Raw genomic sequence first — 19,022 nt, 5'->3', positions numbered from 1 at the left:
AAAGGAAGCCTGTTTGAGCTGGGGTGGAAGCGGTATGAGCCACACTTCATAGCACATTGTTGGCCTCCATGAAGTCTGAATTTTATCGCGACTGCCAAGTACAGAAACTAAAATCGCTGGAGGTTTGTGTACTCGTTTGTTTATGTTCAAATCTATCATGAGTTTCAAAATGCTCATGCGGGCTTCTGTGTGGAAGACAGATTTACTCAGGCTGAGTGCAAGCAGTGGCCATGTTTCAGAGGGAATGGCCTTTGTCAGAGTTAGTGGTATATGCTCTTGACGCTGACTTGCTGGCCGTTTAGATACCGAGAGGGGAGAGGTGGTGGAGTTCTGTTTGCACAATGGAGTGGTGCTGATGCAACTTACTAAGATAAAGTTCAGGAGTAGAAAGCAAGGGCTGTTATTGGATAGGATAGGTTACAACTTGAAAACCTAAATTAGGAAGGAAGTCTGGCTAGAGGCAGCCATTGGGACCGTGGCATCATAGAGATGGGGCTTACAGCCAAACACCTGGCTGAGATCACTGTGGCCCTGAAGGGAACAAGTGAAAGGGGGAAATTCAGGGTTAGACCCAGAAGACACTGGCATTTAGGGGTGAGACAAAGTATATAGGATCAACAAAGGTGGCTAAGAAGGAATATCCAAGACTAGACAGCAACCAGGAGATTGTGCAGCCAAGGATGGCAGAAATAGAGTTTGTTTCAAGGAAAAGAGGATGGTCAACTTGGTGGAATGCTAAGAAGAGACTGGGTAGCTGTGCAATGGTAAGAGTCAGTGGAGTCACCCCCACGGGAAATACTGGCAGCCTTTCCAGTGTGCTTCCTCTAGAGCAGAAAGAGACAAACCAAGTGGAAACATTGAAGGGAAGTGAGGAAGTAGTGTCTGTGAGTGTGGATCCAATCTCTTGAAAATCGTTGCCACAGTGAGAGCTGTGGGTATGGATGGGGAGCTGGAGCAGGATAAGGGGTCAAGATTTCACTTTTAGATGGGTCGTGATAGATGACGTTTTTATGCTGAAGGAAAAGTATGCAGGGGGAGACAGAGAGAGGAAGGGGGAGAGGGAGGAGGAGGAGGAGTTGTTCTGGAGAGGTAGGAGGTGGACGGCAAGGGAGAAGATCTGGGGGGGATCTAGACAGTTAAACACTTGAGTTCTGTGGGTCTCTGTGGGATTTATTGTTTCTCGCTCACTCTCTTAGATGTCTCTCTTTGAGCACTTACTGGAAATGCGAGTTTCTGGCCACCGTCCTTGGAAAACTTATGATTTGGTAGCAGCCATAGTCACATAGAGGGGTCAACGGACTACATAGACGCAGGTGCCAAGCACCATCTCTTCTTTGATTCTTATAAGGAAGTCCCTTAAATTCTTAACATTGACCATGGGCATCAGACATGGCTCTGAGAGAGGGAGCTGTGTATAAGGGTCTTTTGAGACTTCAGGGATATCTTTTGGCTTCTAGTTCCATATTGATTACCCAGATTCCTGCCGTATCTAAGACATTCAGCCTGTAGTCTAAGACGCATCCACCTTGGGGATCATCAGGGTACTATGGGGTCAGACCCGAGCTCTGGGCTATTCAAGGGGTCAGGAATCAGGGCCATTCAGGTAACCAGCATGGAGACCATCTTGTATGGAGGTAGGGTGCCCTCCTGGAGGCTGCTCAGTTATGTACTTACCCTGAGGCTGCTGCCCCTTTTGGAGATTCTGGAAGTAAGTGGTAAACAAGACAGATCCAATTGGTGTTTCCATGCATTATGGTCCTAATTTAGATGCTGTTATGACAAAAATGTAATAAAATAATCAAATAAGACTATAGCACGTGGCTATTAAGGCCACAAGGAACATGGACAGAATTTGTGATAGAGAACTGGAGGAGAGATGGGGGGGGGCTGTGAGTCCAGAGACACAGAGGGCGGACTTCTCTGAGCATGGGAGACTTCCTTGGAGGCCTGGAGGGTTAAGGGAGGCAGGGGAGTGTTCCCTGTAGAAGGTCCAGTTGGGAATACACCCGGTTCCTAGGGACAGAAGCCAGGCTATTGTGGCTGGAGCCAACCTAACAAGGGGTGTGTGTCTAGAGGAAGGGCCTTGTTGGCAAGCCCATTATGCAGGGCCTTGCTTGCCATGGCACGATGCTTGGGATGGTTGCGATTGTAAGAGGAAGCAATGGAGACTTTGAGTCCTCTGGCGTATAGACCGATGAAAGAAAAGAATGAAAACAGGAAGAGGCTGGAGGTGGTGGTTTTTCTTGGCATTGCTGATAGTGGGCAAGCTGGGTTCAATATCCTATCACGGCCCAAATGACGGCAATGAGAATAGAGAGGCATATCGGCTGGGGTAGGGAGGCCAGTCTGGTCAGGACTTAGGACAGAAGACACTGGACTCCAGAGGGAACAGGTTGACTTGCAGGTAAAATCTCACTCTGTGGAGTCAGATCTTTCTCAGTGGGGGTGGCAGAGAGATTGCGCCCTTGATCTTTTCTTGTTAGGACGCGACATCTCAGCACCCGAAGAGCACAGGTGTGCACACATACATTCCTTATTCCTGGCACGGGCTTTGGAACTGATCAGGAAGCTTGCACAGATGCCGTCTCTCCCATCTGTTCTCCGTAAGATCCGAATGCTCTTTTCGGTGTCTGAACGTGGGTCCCAGATGTGGGGCTGGCATACATATCCTTGTAGGCTGCTCTCCTAATGTCTTGGCATGCTGGAGTTGCCATCTCAAACCACTATCCCCTTTCTACCCGTGCCCTCCACGTCTCTGGCTCTCAGGTCTGGTGTTTCAGGCAGCTAATTCTCCAATAGCAGCTGTTAAGCGAAGGAGAGTTGGTAACTCAGCTAGCATGATCCCAGGCAGCTCCTCCCCAGCCCTCCTCGGGGCCAGAACTCCATGGAGCTGTTGTTCTCAAAGATTTGTTTATAATACTAAACATATAAGATCATTGAAAGCTAATGCTGCTGTCTGGATCAATATGCATAATATGCCTAGGTAACCAATCAATTTCCTCATTGCTCTATAAGACTCTGAAGTTAAATGAATGTATGGCAAATTGTGTATGTGTAGACTGTGTACACACACACACACACACGCACACACACACACATACACATGGGTTCTAATGCTAGCTCATTAGGAAGTGGACTTGCAGGTTTGTTTCCCCAACAGCCAACTTATATTTTAGGTCAGGCCTTCCTCTTAGAACAAGACTCAGGCAGTTGGTGGGAGCCCCAGGCTTATCTGGGGATACTGAAGAGTGGAGATAAAGTATATATATATATATATATATATATATATATATATATAACCTTTGTTTTTGAAGTTATTTAGTTCTGTGTTAGAGAAGTGGGACCACACACACACGTGCACACACATGTCTCTCCAAGAAACAATTTCTACTACCTTTTGCCCGGAGGCTAAGTCAAGAGTAGATACAATGGAAATGATGATGTCACCACGTAGGTGTTACCAGATAAACAGGGATTATGACTTCACCCGAGAAATGCCATTTATGTGGTAAACTTCGATCATCTAGAAAGAGGGATGAAGCAAAGAACAAGTATTTACTGTGTGTGTGTGTGCGTGTGCTTGTATGCATGTGTGCATGTATTTACTGTGTGTGTGCTCTAAGAGGCTGCAGAGGAGGCTGGCCACAGCACACCAGAAGGAAGCAGGCTGCTCCAGCTCTGTCCCCGACCCCATTGTGATAGCAAAGAATGAACTAGAAAAGCGATGGAATGGATGTGCCCTTTAAATCAGAAGCCACGTTGGGGAGGAGCCGTCTGAGGCAGGGGAGTGAGTTCTGTGCCCCTGGAGAAGCCTCTGAAGGTGTCAGGGTGTCCGAGTCCAGCAGACATTGTTACTGTGCTGTAGGGTTATCAGGAGAGCGTGACTTGAACTCTGTTCTGGGTTTGAGGAGTCAAGGCGACATGGACTGCAATGTAAAGAGAGGAAAAGAGATGTAGCAAGGGACCTGATAATGCAAAGGTTTTATTTTAAATTTAGTTGTCTGGCAAATTTGGTTATGGAGAACAGCTCATTAATAGCTGTGTGAAGTCACACTGAAAAGAACAGCAATGTGACCGGAAGGGAGGAGAGGGAAAAGGTTGGAGAAGAGGCAGTGCCGGACCTACTGTGTCTGCAGAAAAGGTGATACCAAGTTTCATTCACCAACTTCCTGCCTTGCCAAGTACCCAAGTGACCAGGAAATTTTGGCTGGGGCACGGTACCCTGACCCTCTTGTGGGCTTCTTACACCTTAGTTTTCTCAAGTTATATGGCAGCAGATGTCTCTGTGTTCTAGAATTTTCTGGATAGAGGAATATAAACTTCAAATACTGGGGTCACAAAGGACACATGACATGTTTTTAATGAAAATATGGAGCACACAGTCTGTACCGACTGATTTTCAGATTCTTGGATGTTGCCAGGTCATTTCCATTTTGGCTCAAGTGAAACAGAAAGAGGAAGAGAAAGCTGTGGGACAAAGTATCATCTAATTTATTCTAGCACAAAAGGGCTTTGTATCCTCAATTAATACTTAATTTGTGCTTTGTCATATTCCCAAATGGGATCTGAGTCAGGAACCCTGGTCCTGGGTCTCTAGGACTCAGAGATGCTATTGTGCATTCTGAAGAGGGGCTGCGTTTCTCATGCTGTGGGGGAGACTGCCTAGGCAGTCCTTGACTATACGCCACCTCAGCCCTGTTCCGTGAGGTCCGTCTTGACTCCCCTGGAATTTCTGAGCTGCGCCTATAAGCCCGGTGTGGCCCCAGAAGTCTCTGTTGTCAGGGACCATCCCACTTTGTCACACTCTCTGGGAAAGGGGGTGTGCACAAGGTCCAGGCAGAGTGGACTCTGCAGTTTCGAGAAGGGTCCATGTGAGAGTGTGGGGGTGGGATATTGGGAGGAGCGTGGGGAAAGGCTCATGGCAGGCGGGTATCATCTGTAACCCATTCACACTCCTGGCTTGACAGAGTCCTGAGAACCGTGGCTTTGAATTTCCCTTCGAGACTCACTGGAGCAGGAGCAGAGTTTTTTGGGGTTGGGGGGGGCACAGACTCCTAGTGTTTGAGGCAAAGCAGTCATTTTCAAAAGTGATGTTTTAAGCCATGGGACTCTAGCTTCAACAACAACTTTGACAGATGCTTTATGTGATAAGGCGAAGGTCTTCAAGTCAGAGCTGGGGACCTCTGGGGCAGACACTTTGCTCCAGTCTGTCCTGTGTGTCTCTGTCCCTACCCACCAGATGTTGGCGTTGTGCTTTCCCCAGTTGTGAGGATCAAAACTGTGTGCAGATAGGGTCAACTTTCCCCCTGGAAGACAAAAATGTGGGGACAACTGATATAAGGTAAGGGAGAGAACCCAAGTTCAGCATTTGGTCTCTCTCTACCCTCTCCTCCTTGCCCTTGATTGGCACAGGTGATGCTGGGTGGATGAATGGCTGTGGGTCACTGGAAGGGACCTACTTGTCATGCATGCTGCCATCTTCCCACCATCTCTCTGAGTGCTTGCTTCCCTCCACACCCCACAGCAGGCTTTGTGAGACATCTGTGGGTAGAACCAGTCTGGTTCTTGTCACGAATCCTTTATTTAAGCCCTGACCTTCCTTCAAAGATGCATCCTTATTGAACTGGAGTACCCAGAAAAAGCACCAGACATGAAGAACCCTATGTACTGGCACCAGGTTCTGCCTTCCCTATTTGGCGTTAATGAAGCCATGCCAATTATACTCGCTTACCTCATCCTATTCATTTATTATACTTTGTAGATCCGGCCTTTTTCCACTGAAACTTGTGGCCTTCTGATAGCAGCCAGCAGAGTTACCATAAGTGACCTCCCTTGTTTGGTACCAAGCAGTGAGTCATGGAAGACTTGGCAGGCCATGGCCAATGTCATTTGCAAATGGCAAGGCTGTACCTCAGCTGGCATGCTTCTCTTCTGTCCTGTTATTACTCACCATGGTGTTTTCTCTTTTAAAGATCTATCTATCTATCTATCTATCTATCTATCTATCTATCTATCTATCTATCTATCTAATCTATGTATGTATCATCTATCTATCTATCTATCCACACACACACACATACACACACACACACACACACACATATGCATATTTGTTGCTGCTGCTGCTGTTGTTGATAGTGTTGTGTGTGTGTGCCTGTGAAGACAACCAGTCAGAGCTAGTGCCCCATTTTCATCTCGTATATTTCTAAATATTATATTCAAGTTGTTAGACCCAGTGGCAAGTGTCCTTTTCCTGGTGACTCACGAGAGCTTTCCTGAAGTTTTCTTAGAAGTCATGAATGATAGGTTTCCTGTCCTTCTACCCTTCTGCCATAATAGGGCATTAAAATCAATGATGGACCTACTCTCCTTTTTGTTTAATGAATTATGGGCCAGGAAATGATAACTTCTAGCAGAAGCATGATGCCATCTGCACTCAAAAACCAAGAAAAGACTTCTCATAAACCCCCCATAGTGTCTTCCAAGGCCTCCTCTGTATCTAATCCTACAAGGGCTCTCGGGTGGGGTTGTTATTTTTCGTATTGTGTGGTGCTGGGACTGAAGACAGGGTCTCAGGTAATCTAGGTGAGTACGGAGCTATACTCCCAGTCCCTTAAGAGATTTTTAACACACTCCTTCAATTTTCATTTCATCGTTAGGAGGCAGACATTTTATCACCCCCATTTGACAGCTGAGGAAAGGGAGGCAGGGACAGGTGAAGTGGCACAGACAGAGTGTCTTTGGTGGAGTGCTCCTGGGGCTAGGATTAGCATCCTGGCAGCCTTGCTCTAGGCGGGGGTTGGCAACCTTTTTATCTATAAAGAGCCAGAGAGTAAATCCAGGCCTTGCAGGCCATATGGTCTCTGCAGTGATGGTTCAACTTTATAACATGGAAGTAACTATAGATGGCAGTGAGCAGAGATGAGCACAGAAAAGTAGATTTTATCTAATTCTTATATGTCACAAAATAGTTTTTTTTCTTTGATTTTTTTTAAAAAAACAAAATATGAAAATGTATCTCCTTGAAGCTATATGTAAGAATACAGTGGGCTGAATTTGGCCCCAAGCCATAGTTTGCCAATGACTGTTCCAGAGCCTCGACCCCTCACCCCTCTGCAATGTGACTGCCACAATGCTGCTCCCTGTCTGAGGAGCACTCAGACACCAAAGAGGATGCTGGGGCTGTTATTTAATTTGCTGGAGGACTCCATATCGAAGCGCCACTCCTTTGCCGCTTCTTAGTGCGTGGCAAGTGTAGGAAGGATCCGTTTGTAAGCACAAATCATAAAGACTGAAATGAATGAAGTCCCAGAATGCAACGACGGTCATCTCTACAATCATCCAAGCACATTTATGGAATGCTAATAGGGGCCAAGAAAGTGATTTCATTTATTTAAACAATTTGATTGATAGCTACTTGTTGGAAACGGATCCACGGAGGAAGCTGAGCTCCCATGGACGGAGAACATGCTGGATAAACACTGTGATCTACTTGGTATTTGACATGGCTCATGGCCCGGGAATATACACTGGAGGGGCTTAGTGGCACAGGTGGTCCTATTCCTCTTGGCTTCCCTTTGCATCTGAAATGTTGTCAGTGTTCCTACCTTGGCGAGACTGGGGCATGAAAACGGCCTTGAAACCATGAGGCTTCCTGAGAGAAGGCGTCCGAGTTAGAGGCCAATGCCAACGTGGCCACCTGGTCAGTGTCCCCAACAAATGCCAGTGTCTCTGGCTGCTCCATAGGAGCTCTGGGAGAATGTGTTTCAAAATGGGCTCTTGGCATACCTTGTCACGTGTGGTTTCTGAAATGCTGCCAGAAGTCCTGGCAAGTACAGCCCTGTTGCCTTCTTGGCTCCAGTTGGGCTGGGTGGCAGATGGCAGAACCACTGGTGTGGTCAGGCAATGGAGGAGCTGTCTGGGGGAAAAGTGGTGGTCACATTTCTGGCAAGAGTGTGCCTTAGGTAACTGTATTCTTTACTGCAATGGTACTTAGACCTTTTGTCTTTTGCAACCTCTGGGTGCTGAGGAGAGAGGCAGGTTCTAGGAGGGCTGGAGTGGATCATTTCTTAGGATCTTCTGGCACTCCATGGAAGGTCATTTTTCATATAATATCAGAGTAACATAAAGGTCTTGGTAGGTGGCAGTGCAATGGTTTTCGACTTGGGCACTCCTAAAGCAGCAGTGAAGGAATGTTGGTCCTTTGTCAATGCCGAGGAACTAACAAAAACTAGACCAGTACTCATGACAAGCCTTACATCATAGCGATAGTCTTGAGTTTCTTAGCTTTGAGCTGGAGTTGATGTACTGGGTCAGTTAACACTGGCTTGTGTCTGTTGATGAAGAGCCTCAATTCACAGCAATTTTTGTCTTTGATTGATCTTAGAATACGAATTAGTTATTACTTAATAAATGTAGTCTTGCTGGACACAGCCCTCTTTAAAATCAAGATCTCTCAAGGGAAAGCTCTAGAAAGAGTCCTCGTGGTGGAGGGAGGAAGAACTGCTGTTGGTAGAATCCTTCTCCTTCACAAAGAAACAAGAGACTCACATTGGTTAAAGCACTTACCTCATCTGCAACAGAGTCTCAGAGGTGAAACTGAGCCTGCTTCCCAGGGTTTCCATGTTGCACTCTTCCTACGCTACTCTGTGGCCACCCCTGAGTCATTAGGGGGCCCCATCTCTGGAGTCACCTGTCTGTCATCCCAATCCATTGGTTTCCTGAGCTTCCCAATGGAATGAACTGTGATCGTGTAGATTGGCGTGGTCTTCGGTGCCCTAGTGGGAACACACGCCACGCGTGTCTTTCTCATCATCTTGTCCTCTCAGACAAGCCACCCCTCCTTTTTAAAACCATGTCATTTATACCGTCTTGCTGCGCAGGCATGAAGAAAATAAAAATAAAAAAAGAGTCTCCAAAGAGCCTGACCTTAGAAAAATCCTGAAGAGGAACAAGAAGGAAGTAAATAGAATCAAAATTTTGGGGGGGATGGGTTTGAAGTGTTCCGGAGCTGGGGTGGATGCTGAGCACTCCATCCTCAGGCTTCACACTGAGGAGCGTGAGTCCTTTGCTTTCTGTCGTCCAGAGGGAGAAGCTGAACTCAGAGTTAATTGGTGATTTGTCAGAAGTCAGGCTTCATGCTTCAGGCTTCAAGCTTATATCTGACTATAAAGTTGGCATCCTGCCCCTGGCCGCAGTGTCCTGACCTCTCCTTCATCCCTGCAGACACATAGAGAACTGGCGAGCCTGCACACGCTCAACGCTGTGGACATGGAAGGCTCTACACGGGATCCAGAAGCTGTGAGTTACCCTGGGGTGGCTGCGGAACAACAGCTGGGACGCTGCCCGTCATCTTTGGGGGTGCAGTAGCAAGAATGGGAAGTCTTCTGTCTCGGTGCTCCCCCCACTCAGGAATCTTCTTTGGGTATCACCCATTTAGGGGTTGTCAGGGGCCACCTTAATCTGAATAGGCCTGGGGGTTATCTGAGTTTAGCATTTCAAGGCAGCCTTGTCCCCATGCCTGCTGGGATTGCGTTCTTTCTCCAGTCCTGTGCTTGGCACAGCCTCACACCCCATCCCTACCCAGTGCTCCAATCTCAGTCACAACTGCAGTGAATGTCAGTGTTTTAGTCAGGGAGGACCAGGTGTGAGGAGGAGAAGGCACACGAGACTGAAATCTCCTTGTCTTTGGAGCACCAGGAGCCCTGATTCTCAACTGCTGCTCAGGATGGGTAGTGACTAGCCGCCATCAGTGATTGCTCATGTTCCAACCTTCACCCAGTTCTCCAAAGGAATTGGGCTTGTGTCTCTCCCTGAGCCGCTGTTGGCCATCTAGGGTGACTAGCGATAAAGAGAGCCACAGCCACTCACAGGGGAGTCTACAGCCTTCCTTCTGGCTCTGGAATTCTGTTGACCTTCTTTTCTCTCTGCTTAGGACCATCAAGAACTCTGGACTCCGGAACATTCAGCCCAGAGCCTTCGCCAAGAACCCCCACTTGCGTTATATGTGAGTAGAACTGGATTTTGGGAGGTGGGGGTGCATGCATGGAGATCATCTTGGACCGTGAAGCTGGCTTTGCTATTTGTTGACCTTGGCCAAATCCTTTACCTTTCTTAGGTCTCCAGTTTTACCTCCTTAGCATAAGCACTTGGGATTCAGTAATCTCAAAGGTTTTAAGGAGAAGTAATCCAGGGCTGAGTGGGAGAGTCTCCTGGCTTGCGAGTTTGTACCTGTTTTATAAAGAAATTTTCAGTTTTATAGGAATGTAAATGACAGGGACTTAATATGGAGTTGACTCTTCTGAGAGTGTGCGTAGGTTGTAGGGGTGTGTATGTGTTGATGTTGGGGATTACAGGAAGAAGGAAAGCAAGACCAGACCAAGTATGAGAAGAGTCTAGACTCAATACAGAAGAGCTTTGAGAAATGGAAGCATCTACATAAGATCACAGGTCTTGGTTTGGGATGGGACAGTGGACACATGATGATGGGTATCTGTGCCTAATTGTGCCACCCTCACTCTGTATCCCCTCTTTGCCATGATTGGCTAGTGGAATAGATTTCTTTAGGCAGTGACTCAGCTAGACCTCACAAGAGTGGGAATCATCCACATGTATGCTTCTTCTCCAAGTCTAGGTCTGGGTAGCAAGACTATGAGATTGGAGGGAGGACAGTTCTTTCTGTGCATCAAGGGAACATGAAAGAAAGCCTCCAGTAAGTGATCAAGGACAAGGAACAACTGACACCTCCTCAGGGGTATACCAGTGTCTGGGTCAGCTCTCTGCTCTCAAGAAGAATAGCTTGTGGATCTTCAGTGAGTATGCCCCACAGAGCAGAGAGTATGCATGAACTGGATGGTGTCGGGATCCACCGTGGAATGGAAGCAGAGGACCTACTGGCAGGTTGACTGGTCTTTCTTTGGCCACTGTAGTTGGCACTTGATAATGGAAGACAACTTGCTGGGTAGAGATCTCTTAAAAAGAAGCAGAGCTTCTAAGGGATGCTGTGAAGAAGTGGCAAGCAGGGGATGTAGGGGTCAGAAGAGATTCTGAACAATTATGATTGGGGAGTGGTTTCCTTTACAGAGGTCCCGGCTATCCTCTCAGGTCTGTGTGTTTTCCCAAGCACAGGGTGAATAGTTCTTTCTTTCTTTCAGTCACTTCTGTTTTGTGTGGAATTTTCTTTCTTCCCTCGGGAAATAGCAAGCTCCCTGGCCATTGTTTGGGGCCATTTGTATTAACAATGGGAGATTGAGACCCTCCCTTTTAACTGTCTACCTCAGCTCTTGCTCCCTTGCTATGGTTATGTCCCGTGGCACGATTCTCCTGATGTGTGTGTTCTTCACAGCTATTGGTATAGCGCTGCAACCAGAGAAGGGCCTTGGACCAGATGTTCCAGGTGTTTATTTTATTGGGGATTTGGGTTTCATTGTAAAACTTCCCAAGGGAAAGAGCTTTTGACATCTGAGAGGTCTCCTTTTTCACAACATTCAGAGGTCGTGAAACCACATGTTCCTGGTCGATCAGGTGGGGACAGTTGGGGCTGTGGAACCACATGACAGTTCCAGCTGACTACTGTTATATCAAGTGCAGCCCAATGTCACCAGACTTATTTAAGATGGGCTGAAGCACCAGCACCCACCCAGAGGGCTCTGTTAGACACGGTGGGCGCTCCAGAGGAGGCTGAGGGTTACAGATCCACAGGGCAAGGCATACAGTCTGGCACATCCATGGGTTTTATGAGTGAACTCCGGCCATTTATGAAGACACACCCCAAATCCTACGGAGTGAATTTCGGCCCAAGCTTGCTGGACATTTTCTCCTCTCTGGGCAAATGGTCCAGGTTTCGCTCCTCTCTCCACAACATCTTCTATTTCTGTCTTCTAATAGCATTTACACAAGTCTTCGGGCCCCAGCTGAGCAATCACAAGGCGATCACTTTACTCAACACTAATTGCCAAGCCCTGGCTTGGCTGCTATTTCTCCCCCACTTTTTTTTTAAAGGGAAATGTCTGAGAAGATGTTTCTTCTCCCCTCTACAGAAGAAGAAGCAGTAAGTGATATTCTTGCCCAAGTCATCTCAGTCATCTGATGGGGTAACACAACTGTCTTTCAGCTCTGAAATTGTCCCTGTGACCAGTAGAATTACTCTCCACATCAGAAAATGAGCCTGTGATGCCAAGGTTTGACAGCAAGCATCCCTAGGTCGCCTTAAGGTCTATAAGTGACCATCTCCTATTGGCTGCTTCAGCTTTCTTCTCTCTTTTGCTGGAGATGCAAAACTGAGATATTCAGAAAGACCTTTCTGGGGGACTGGATTTTTTTTTAACTCTCTTATGTAGATCAAGGAGCCTCAAGCCTAATGACTTTTCAACTTGATAATGGAAACATCAGCTTGCTAATTGAGCAAAAGGTCAGTGTCTCTTCTAGGCAAAGACTGCACAACTAATGTCCTGTATGACTTGCAGCCGAGCAAGTGGAGTTCAGAAATTATGCTTACTGGTAATGATAATGTGTTCTGCTGTTGCTGATCACAGAACCCAGTGGGAGAGACAAGATGTTCTCAGTGACCTCCCTGACATGTTTTTATCCTGGAGCAGCTGGGTTGCTGTTTCATACATTCCAGCTCCCTCATGCCTGCAGTATACCTGTTTTCAGTATCTGCCGTCTGCTTTCCTTGACTATGGATGCGTCAACCTGGATACATTTCTTTCTTCTCTCTGCTCCATCTCTCTTGCTTTAGACTCTGTGTTTAGAGCTTTCTAGGTGCTGCTCATCCCAGGTACGACCTCAGGAATGGATACGTCTGTAGCTTCCTTATTTGTAAATATCTAGAGGCCACATCCACTAACACGACTGGATATGGATTATCTGCTGAGTCTTCTGAGACCCACTTCTGTGGCTGGTTCTTTTTCCCCTTTAAGAAAGTTGTTTCTGTAGCGTGGATGACATACAGACTGTGTCTCGTTTGGGGGGGGGGGCGTACTTCATGATCAGAGTAATGGAGATGCCGTCTATGGACTGTGCCCCAGAGATGGTGTTTCCTTCATCTAAAAACACTTCCTGATTTCTGGGGAACTTGTATATACTTCATCTCACCAAGTTCTCATAGCCATCCTGGTGGCTGCTGTAGGAAGTTTGATTTCCAAGGTGCAGAGAGAGAGAGAGAGAGAGAGAGAGAGAGAGAGAGACAGAAGTAGCAGAAGTAGAAACCTGCCTAGGTTCTTACATTCTCTTTCCAGGAATCTTTCTAGTATACCTCTTAGGGAGAAGGCCAACAACAACAAAACAAATCAATCAACTCAACCTACCCTGTGGCCTTGTTGAAGTAGGTAAAAAACAAAAGAAAAACCAACCAACCAACCAACCAACCAACCAACCAACCAACCAACCAACCAGACAAAGGCCCCTAAAATTCTTACAAATTGCACTAAAACTACAAGTCTCTAGGGGAGAGATTGCTTAGCTAGTAAAGTACTTGCTGCATTTTCTCTCTAGAGTCCATCTAAAAAAAATCCAGACATGGTTTTGGAATCCCAACACCAAGGAGGCGGAGATAGGCTTCCTGGCCTACCAGTGCAGGTGGATCAGCCACCCCAGGCCCTTGAGAGAGTCCATCTCACAGAAACAACAGAACCGGCTCCCGACTCTGGACATCTGGAGTTGGCTTCTGACCTTCACATACACACAAGTATATGTACACACAAACACACGCTCATGCACACACTCCTGCATACACACACACATGTTCATGCCCATACAAACACATGCTCATGCACACATGCATATACACATATACTCATGCACACACACATGTGCACACACAATGCACATGTCTCAAAAAAGAAGAGAGAAAGGCTAATTACTACTCATTAAGAATTTACTATGAGCCAAGGAATGGACCTAGTGCCTTTGCAGATTTGGGCTCACATCACTTGGCACAGTGTCTTTCTAAGAGCTTCTTTGTCCCCATTCTGTGGATGAGCACACTGAGTCCTATAAGTCACCATTAATTTCTCTTAAGGTCATACCATAAGCTAGTGCAATAGTCAGGCTGAGGACTCAATCCCTCTGACTCTGAGGTCTGTGTACTTTCTTACATCCCCAAGTGTTTCTTTCCTTTGGTTTTCTTAGCAAGTGCTTCTGATGGGGGGCGGGGGATGAGGAACGTGGGGTCTTTAAAGTTTTATTAGAGAGCTGCAATTTCTCCCTGGAGATTTAGCACCATCCAGCCTCAAAGAGCTCGGCCGAGAAAGCCGTTTCGTTTCTTTCTCTATTCAGGTTGGATCCTGTACCAACGGTTGCATTACTAGCTGAATATCTTTATTGTGAACGATTTCTTAGTGTTAGCCCATGGCCTACTTATTTCCAAGAATATTTAACATAAGATTCCAGCAAGCCAAAGGAATTTTTTTAATCCCTTGGAGTTGGTGCTGGTGGGCTCTCGGTCATATTCAGTTGCTGTAAGCAGAAATTCGCTGGGTCTGTTCGGCTGGGAACCCCGGCTCCTGGCTGCCGGGTATGAGGGTGGGATAAGGCGGGAATGCCTCCATTTGGACATGATTGTGGCCATGATGTTAGGTTTCCAAGGAGAAAAGGTCAGCAGTGTTTAGGTGGGTAGGATAAAGGAAATGGCTGGAGGCTCCACCCGCCTGGTCACTGGCTGGACAGTATGCAATCCATTTCTCCTGAGGGAACAGGCATGAAAACATGGAGAGGCTGATTTATTATGTATTACAAACCACTAGAGGTTGAAATAGCCTGATTTTGGATTCCAGGCTGATAGGCTGATATTTTAATAATAAACGCCATGTCTGCCCCTTACCTCTGCACTGAGCCTTTTTTTTTTTTCCTGAGTCTCAGTGGGGTTGGTGACTGACATGCTTGTCCCCTTACTGCCTCCATGCAAGTGGCCTTCCTTCTCTGTCATATGTGGAGGATTCGGCCTCTGAATACTCCGTATTACTGATAGTCATGGACCAAGGTCTTCGGAGAGTCACACCTGAGATTTTTTACTCACTGCTGTTGACATTAGGGAAGCTAGGGCAATCCTGAAAGCTTGGAAGGAAGTATAAGATCCCCTCCTGCTTAGGACTGTTCGGAACCTTCAGTAAGACAGAGCATGGAAAGAGCTTAATTCAGCACATTATGAAAGGCTCAGCACCCCTTACCCACCTCACCCCCTCCCTCTTGTATCCAGTTTCAGAGATGGCAGATAGTTAACCTGGAAGAGCTGCTAGAAGTAATTCTCAAATTCAGATTCTTATCCCTGCTCCCAGCCTTGCCTCTTGGCTCTCTGTTCCATTCCCCTATGTGGGTGGCTAAATCATACAGCAAGCTTAGCTTGGCCAAAGTGGGAGTCTTCCTTTGTTTGGTTTGGTTTCGAGACAGGATCTCACCATACCCGTTCAGGCTGGCCTCAAACTCAAAAGTTCTCCAGCCTCAGCTTTCTACAAGTTGGAAGGAAGAGCCCGTCACAACCAGCCTGGTTCCACCTGTTACAGCTACAGTTCACTATCAGTAAAGCTGTAAGCATGATTTCTTTCTTTCTTTCTTTCTATTTTGAGACAAGGTGTGTTGTAGCCCAAGCTGGCCTTGCACTCACTGTGTAGCTGAGGTTGGTTTGAACTCCTGATCCCCCTAACTCCCAAGAGAAGGAATGCAAGTGTGTGCCCTCAGGCCTGGCTCAGAGTGATATTTTAAGCACATAGATTCAACAATGCCACTTCTCTGCCTAAAACCCTCCAATTACTTCTTGCTTTATTTATGTAAAAGCCCAAGCCCTCACTGTTGGCGTCAGGATTCAAGTTGTGGCTCCTGTCCCTGTCTAATTCCCTTGTGCGTTCTCCTTGCTTTCTCTGATGTAGACTCAAGCCTTCTCTCACCTCCTGGACATGCCAGGCTCATTCCCACCTTGTGAGTTTTTGTATCTGCTGATCCATCTGACCCAGAGAAATCCCCCAGCTTAGATCTGTCTAACCCTGCTCACCGCCATTTTCTCTGATGTCACTTGCTTTTCTGAGCCTTCTCTGACCACTAAAACTGAGGTGACCTTTCTTTTCTTTACAAACTTATCACTTTTTATTATATAGCATAGCTTGATCATTTCCTTGGGTATTTTATTTTTAAAAAACTACCGACGGTTAGAGGTTAGAAAAATAACCACCCAGTTATTTGTATAATATTTTATACTAGATGTCTGCTCCTGCAATGTAAACTTCTGGGATAGATACTTGGTATAATTCACTGTTCTGTACCCAGTACCTAGGACAAGGTGAGTGACTCTCATTGGCCTTGATCAACCTCTGGATGAGAAGATGTCTTGATGATGGTGAAGATCTCACTAAGATCTCCATGTGTAAGAGCAGGGGCAAGGCAAAGACTAAATTCTCCGTGTGACCTGTCTTTCACATTACCCTACCAACTTGGATCCTGTTTCGCCAGCATCCCCCAGACTTCTGTGTGTTGCAGAAACTATTGCAGTCTAATTTAAGAATAAGGATGCTTGTGAATTACTGACATTCTAAGGATGTGGGGACTGGGGGAGTAATCTAACGGTAGAGAATTGCTTACGGTGTATGAAGCCTTGAGTTTGATGCCCAGCTTTACAAATGCAACACAGCGTACTCCACCAAACCAGCAAGAGCAAGAATGAACAAAAACTAACACTACAGAGTCAGAGCCAAGAGCTGTGTCCTTACCATCCTGCCTCGCTGTGCCTCATCTTCTCATTTGGAAAATGGGGATAATGTACTTATTAGCAAGATGAAACATGTTGGTTGAGCCTTATCAAGTATTAAGGAGAATGTCTGGCCCATAATAAGAATCAGTAAAAATGAGTTGCTATTTTTTTCCTTTGAGGGTGTGGTGGTCTGTCTCCTTATGTGGGTTAATAAATAAGCAGAGCAGTGTGATTTAAGAGGTCTCCATGTCTCCTCAAAGTGCTGCATGGTGCAGACAATTGATCAATACACAGATATGCTTCCTCTTCTTAAGATTTACCAATGTCAAAACAGTGGCACCTGCTTTATTTTAACTTTTAGAGAGAGTGATTAAAGCTATAGATTTTATCCCAGTATAGGGGGGATGAGGACATAGCTTAGTCCATTTGCCCAGTTTGTAAATGACCCTGTGTTCAGTCCTTGACATTAAAATAAAATAAATATTTATCCTCATAGAAACCATTTTTGTGCACATACACTTACAGCTTTCCTGAAATCTCAGAGCTGTTCAGACTTCCTCTGTACCCGAGTTAGGAGCTCCTTTGGAGGGTGTTCCAGAGAGGTGCACAGTTGAGCCATTTAAAAAATCACATTCCTGCTGGGCGGTGGTGGCGCACGCCTTTAATCCCAGCACTCGGGAGGCAGAGGCAGGCGGATCTCTGTGAGTTCGAGACCAGCCTGGTCTACAAGAGCTAGCTCCAGGACAGGCTCTAAAAGCTGCAGAGAAACCCTGTCTCGAAAAACCAAAAAAAAAAAAAAAAAATCACATTCCTGGTAGTTGTAGTGGCACACCTCTGTAATCTCAGTACTTGGGAAGTGGAGGCAGGAGGATCAAGAGGGAAAGAATTTGTCAAGCAAGAGGAGTAGAGTTCAGCTCTTCAGAATCCGTGTGAATGCCTGGTGGGCACAATGGCTAGCCTGTAACTCCAGCCTCGGAAGGTGAAGCCAAGGGAAATCCAGAGCAAGTGAGTGAGACTTGCATTTTGTTGAGCCCTGGATGTTACTGAGAGACCCTGTCTCAAAGAATAAGGTGGAAGAGTGATTGAGGAATATTCCGACGTCAATCTCAGGCCTCCACATGCATGCACTCATATATACATACATGTATACCAACACACACATGTATGGCTGCACACATATGAACACACACACATACACACACATCTTGTGTTTCTTCTTGGCAGAAGTTTCAATAATTTTCATGAGGCCCCTTGTAAGCAGAGACCGCTTATTTGTTTCTTGGCTGCTCAGACCCAAATAATCACACAGAAACTATATTAATTACAACACTGTTTGGCCTATTAGCTCAAGTTTCTTATTAACTAATTCTTACATCTTAAATTATAACCCATTTCTATTATTTTGTATCTTACCACGAGGCTTGTGGGTTGTTACCTCTTGCTTCTTAAGCAGCTCCATGGTGTCTCCCTGGATCCGCCTACTCTCTCTTTCCTGCCTGGCTTTACTCTGCTAAGCCATTGGCCAAAACAGCTTTATTTATTAACCAATGAAAGCATCACATATTCAGAAGGACCTCCCACATCAGCCACCGTATCTCTTTTCACTCTGCCATGGAGCAGGATACAGTGGCGCTGCCGATGGACGCCGCTCCGTTAGCCTGAGTCTTGTTGGGAGGATGATGGGGCCACACCACGGCTGACCTTCCCTGGCCGTGTAGAGGGAGAGAGAAATAAACTTTTGCTGTGGTCACTAGAAGATGAAAAAGAGAACTCATACATGACAGTATCTCTACCCTGTACATGAAGCAGATGGGCCACCAGGAACCTACCACACTCTTGGTGCCTTGATTGTTACTACATTCTTTCCTTCACTGTGCAGGAAGGAGGGCTGCTCTCACGGGGCTAGTTTTGAGTCTTCTATCATTTAAATATACAAACTAGCAGATAATGAGCTGGTTGCAGTTCTGTAAATTTTGACAGGCTGCACAGGCAGCTGCCATTTTCCGTGTCTTCCCACGGGAGGTGCTGGGGCACTCTGGAAACCTCAGGGGGTTATTGGACAGAGCTAGTCTGCAGTGGAGGAGGTGACTGTGGAGTTGGGATCTGGAAGGGCTGTAGGCATGGGTTGGTGAGACCCAGATCACTGCTTAGGGCACAGTCGCTGCCGTCATGGATATGTGATGCATGATTAATAAAAACTCAGAGAGAGAAATTGGGGCTCAACCTGAAGATCAGAAAAGCAAAGCAGCCAGCCACTGGCTTTTACCTCAACCTCAGTCTGAAATGGCGATCCTGCCTCCCGGAATCTCAGAGTGAGACCGAGACTGAGAGCTGTCTCCTCTAG

At 46.5% G+C, this 19,022-nt stretch overlaps 1 protein-coding gene across 1 annotated transcript in view; it reads left to right on the top strand.

The window, feature by feature from the left end:
• The window catches only part of Ntrk3 (neurotrophic receptor tyrosine kinase 3), a 362,281-nt gene that overhangs the window by 48,707 nt on the left and 294,552 nt on the right, over positions 1-19,022 (top strand). The window contains 4 exon segments of the mRNA XM_038313662.1: positions 9,226-9,242; positions 9,245-9,285; positions 9,287-9,300; positions 9,935-10,006. Coding sequence (XP_038169590.1) covers positions 9,226-9,242; positions 9,245-9,285; positions 9,287-9,300; positions 9,935-10,006 — 144 coding nt within the window.

Source organism: Arvicola amphibius, chromosome 12 (genome assembly GCF_903992535.2).
Source record: "Arvicola amphibius chromosome 12, mArvAmp1.2, whole genome shotgun sequence".
Lineage (NCBI taxonomy): Eukaryota > Metazoa > Chordata > Mammalia > Rodentia > Cricetidae > Arvicola > Arvicola amphibius.
Note: the sequence above shows the minus strand (reverse complement) of the source record. Positions and strands in the feature narration are given on the sequence as shown.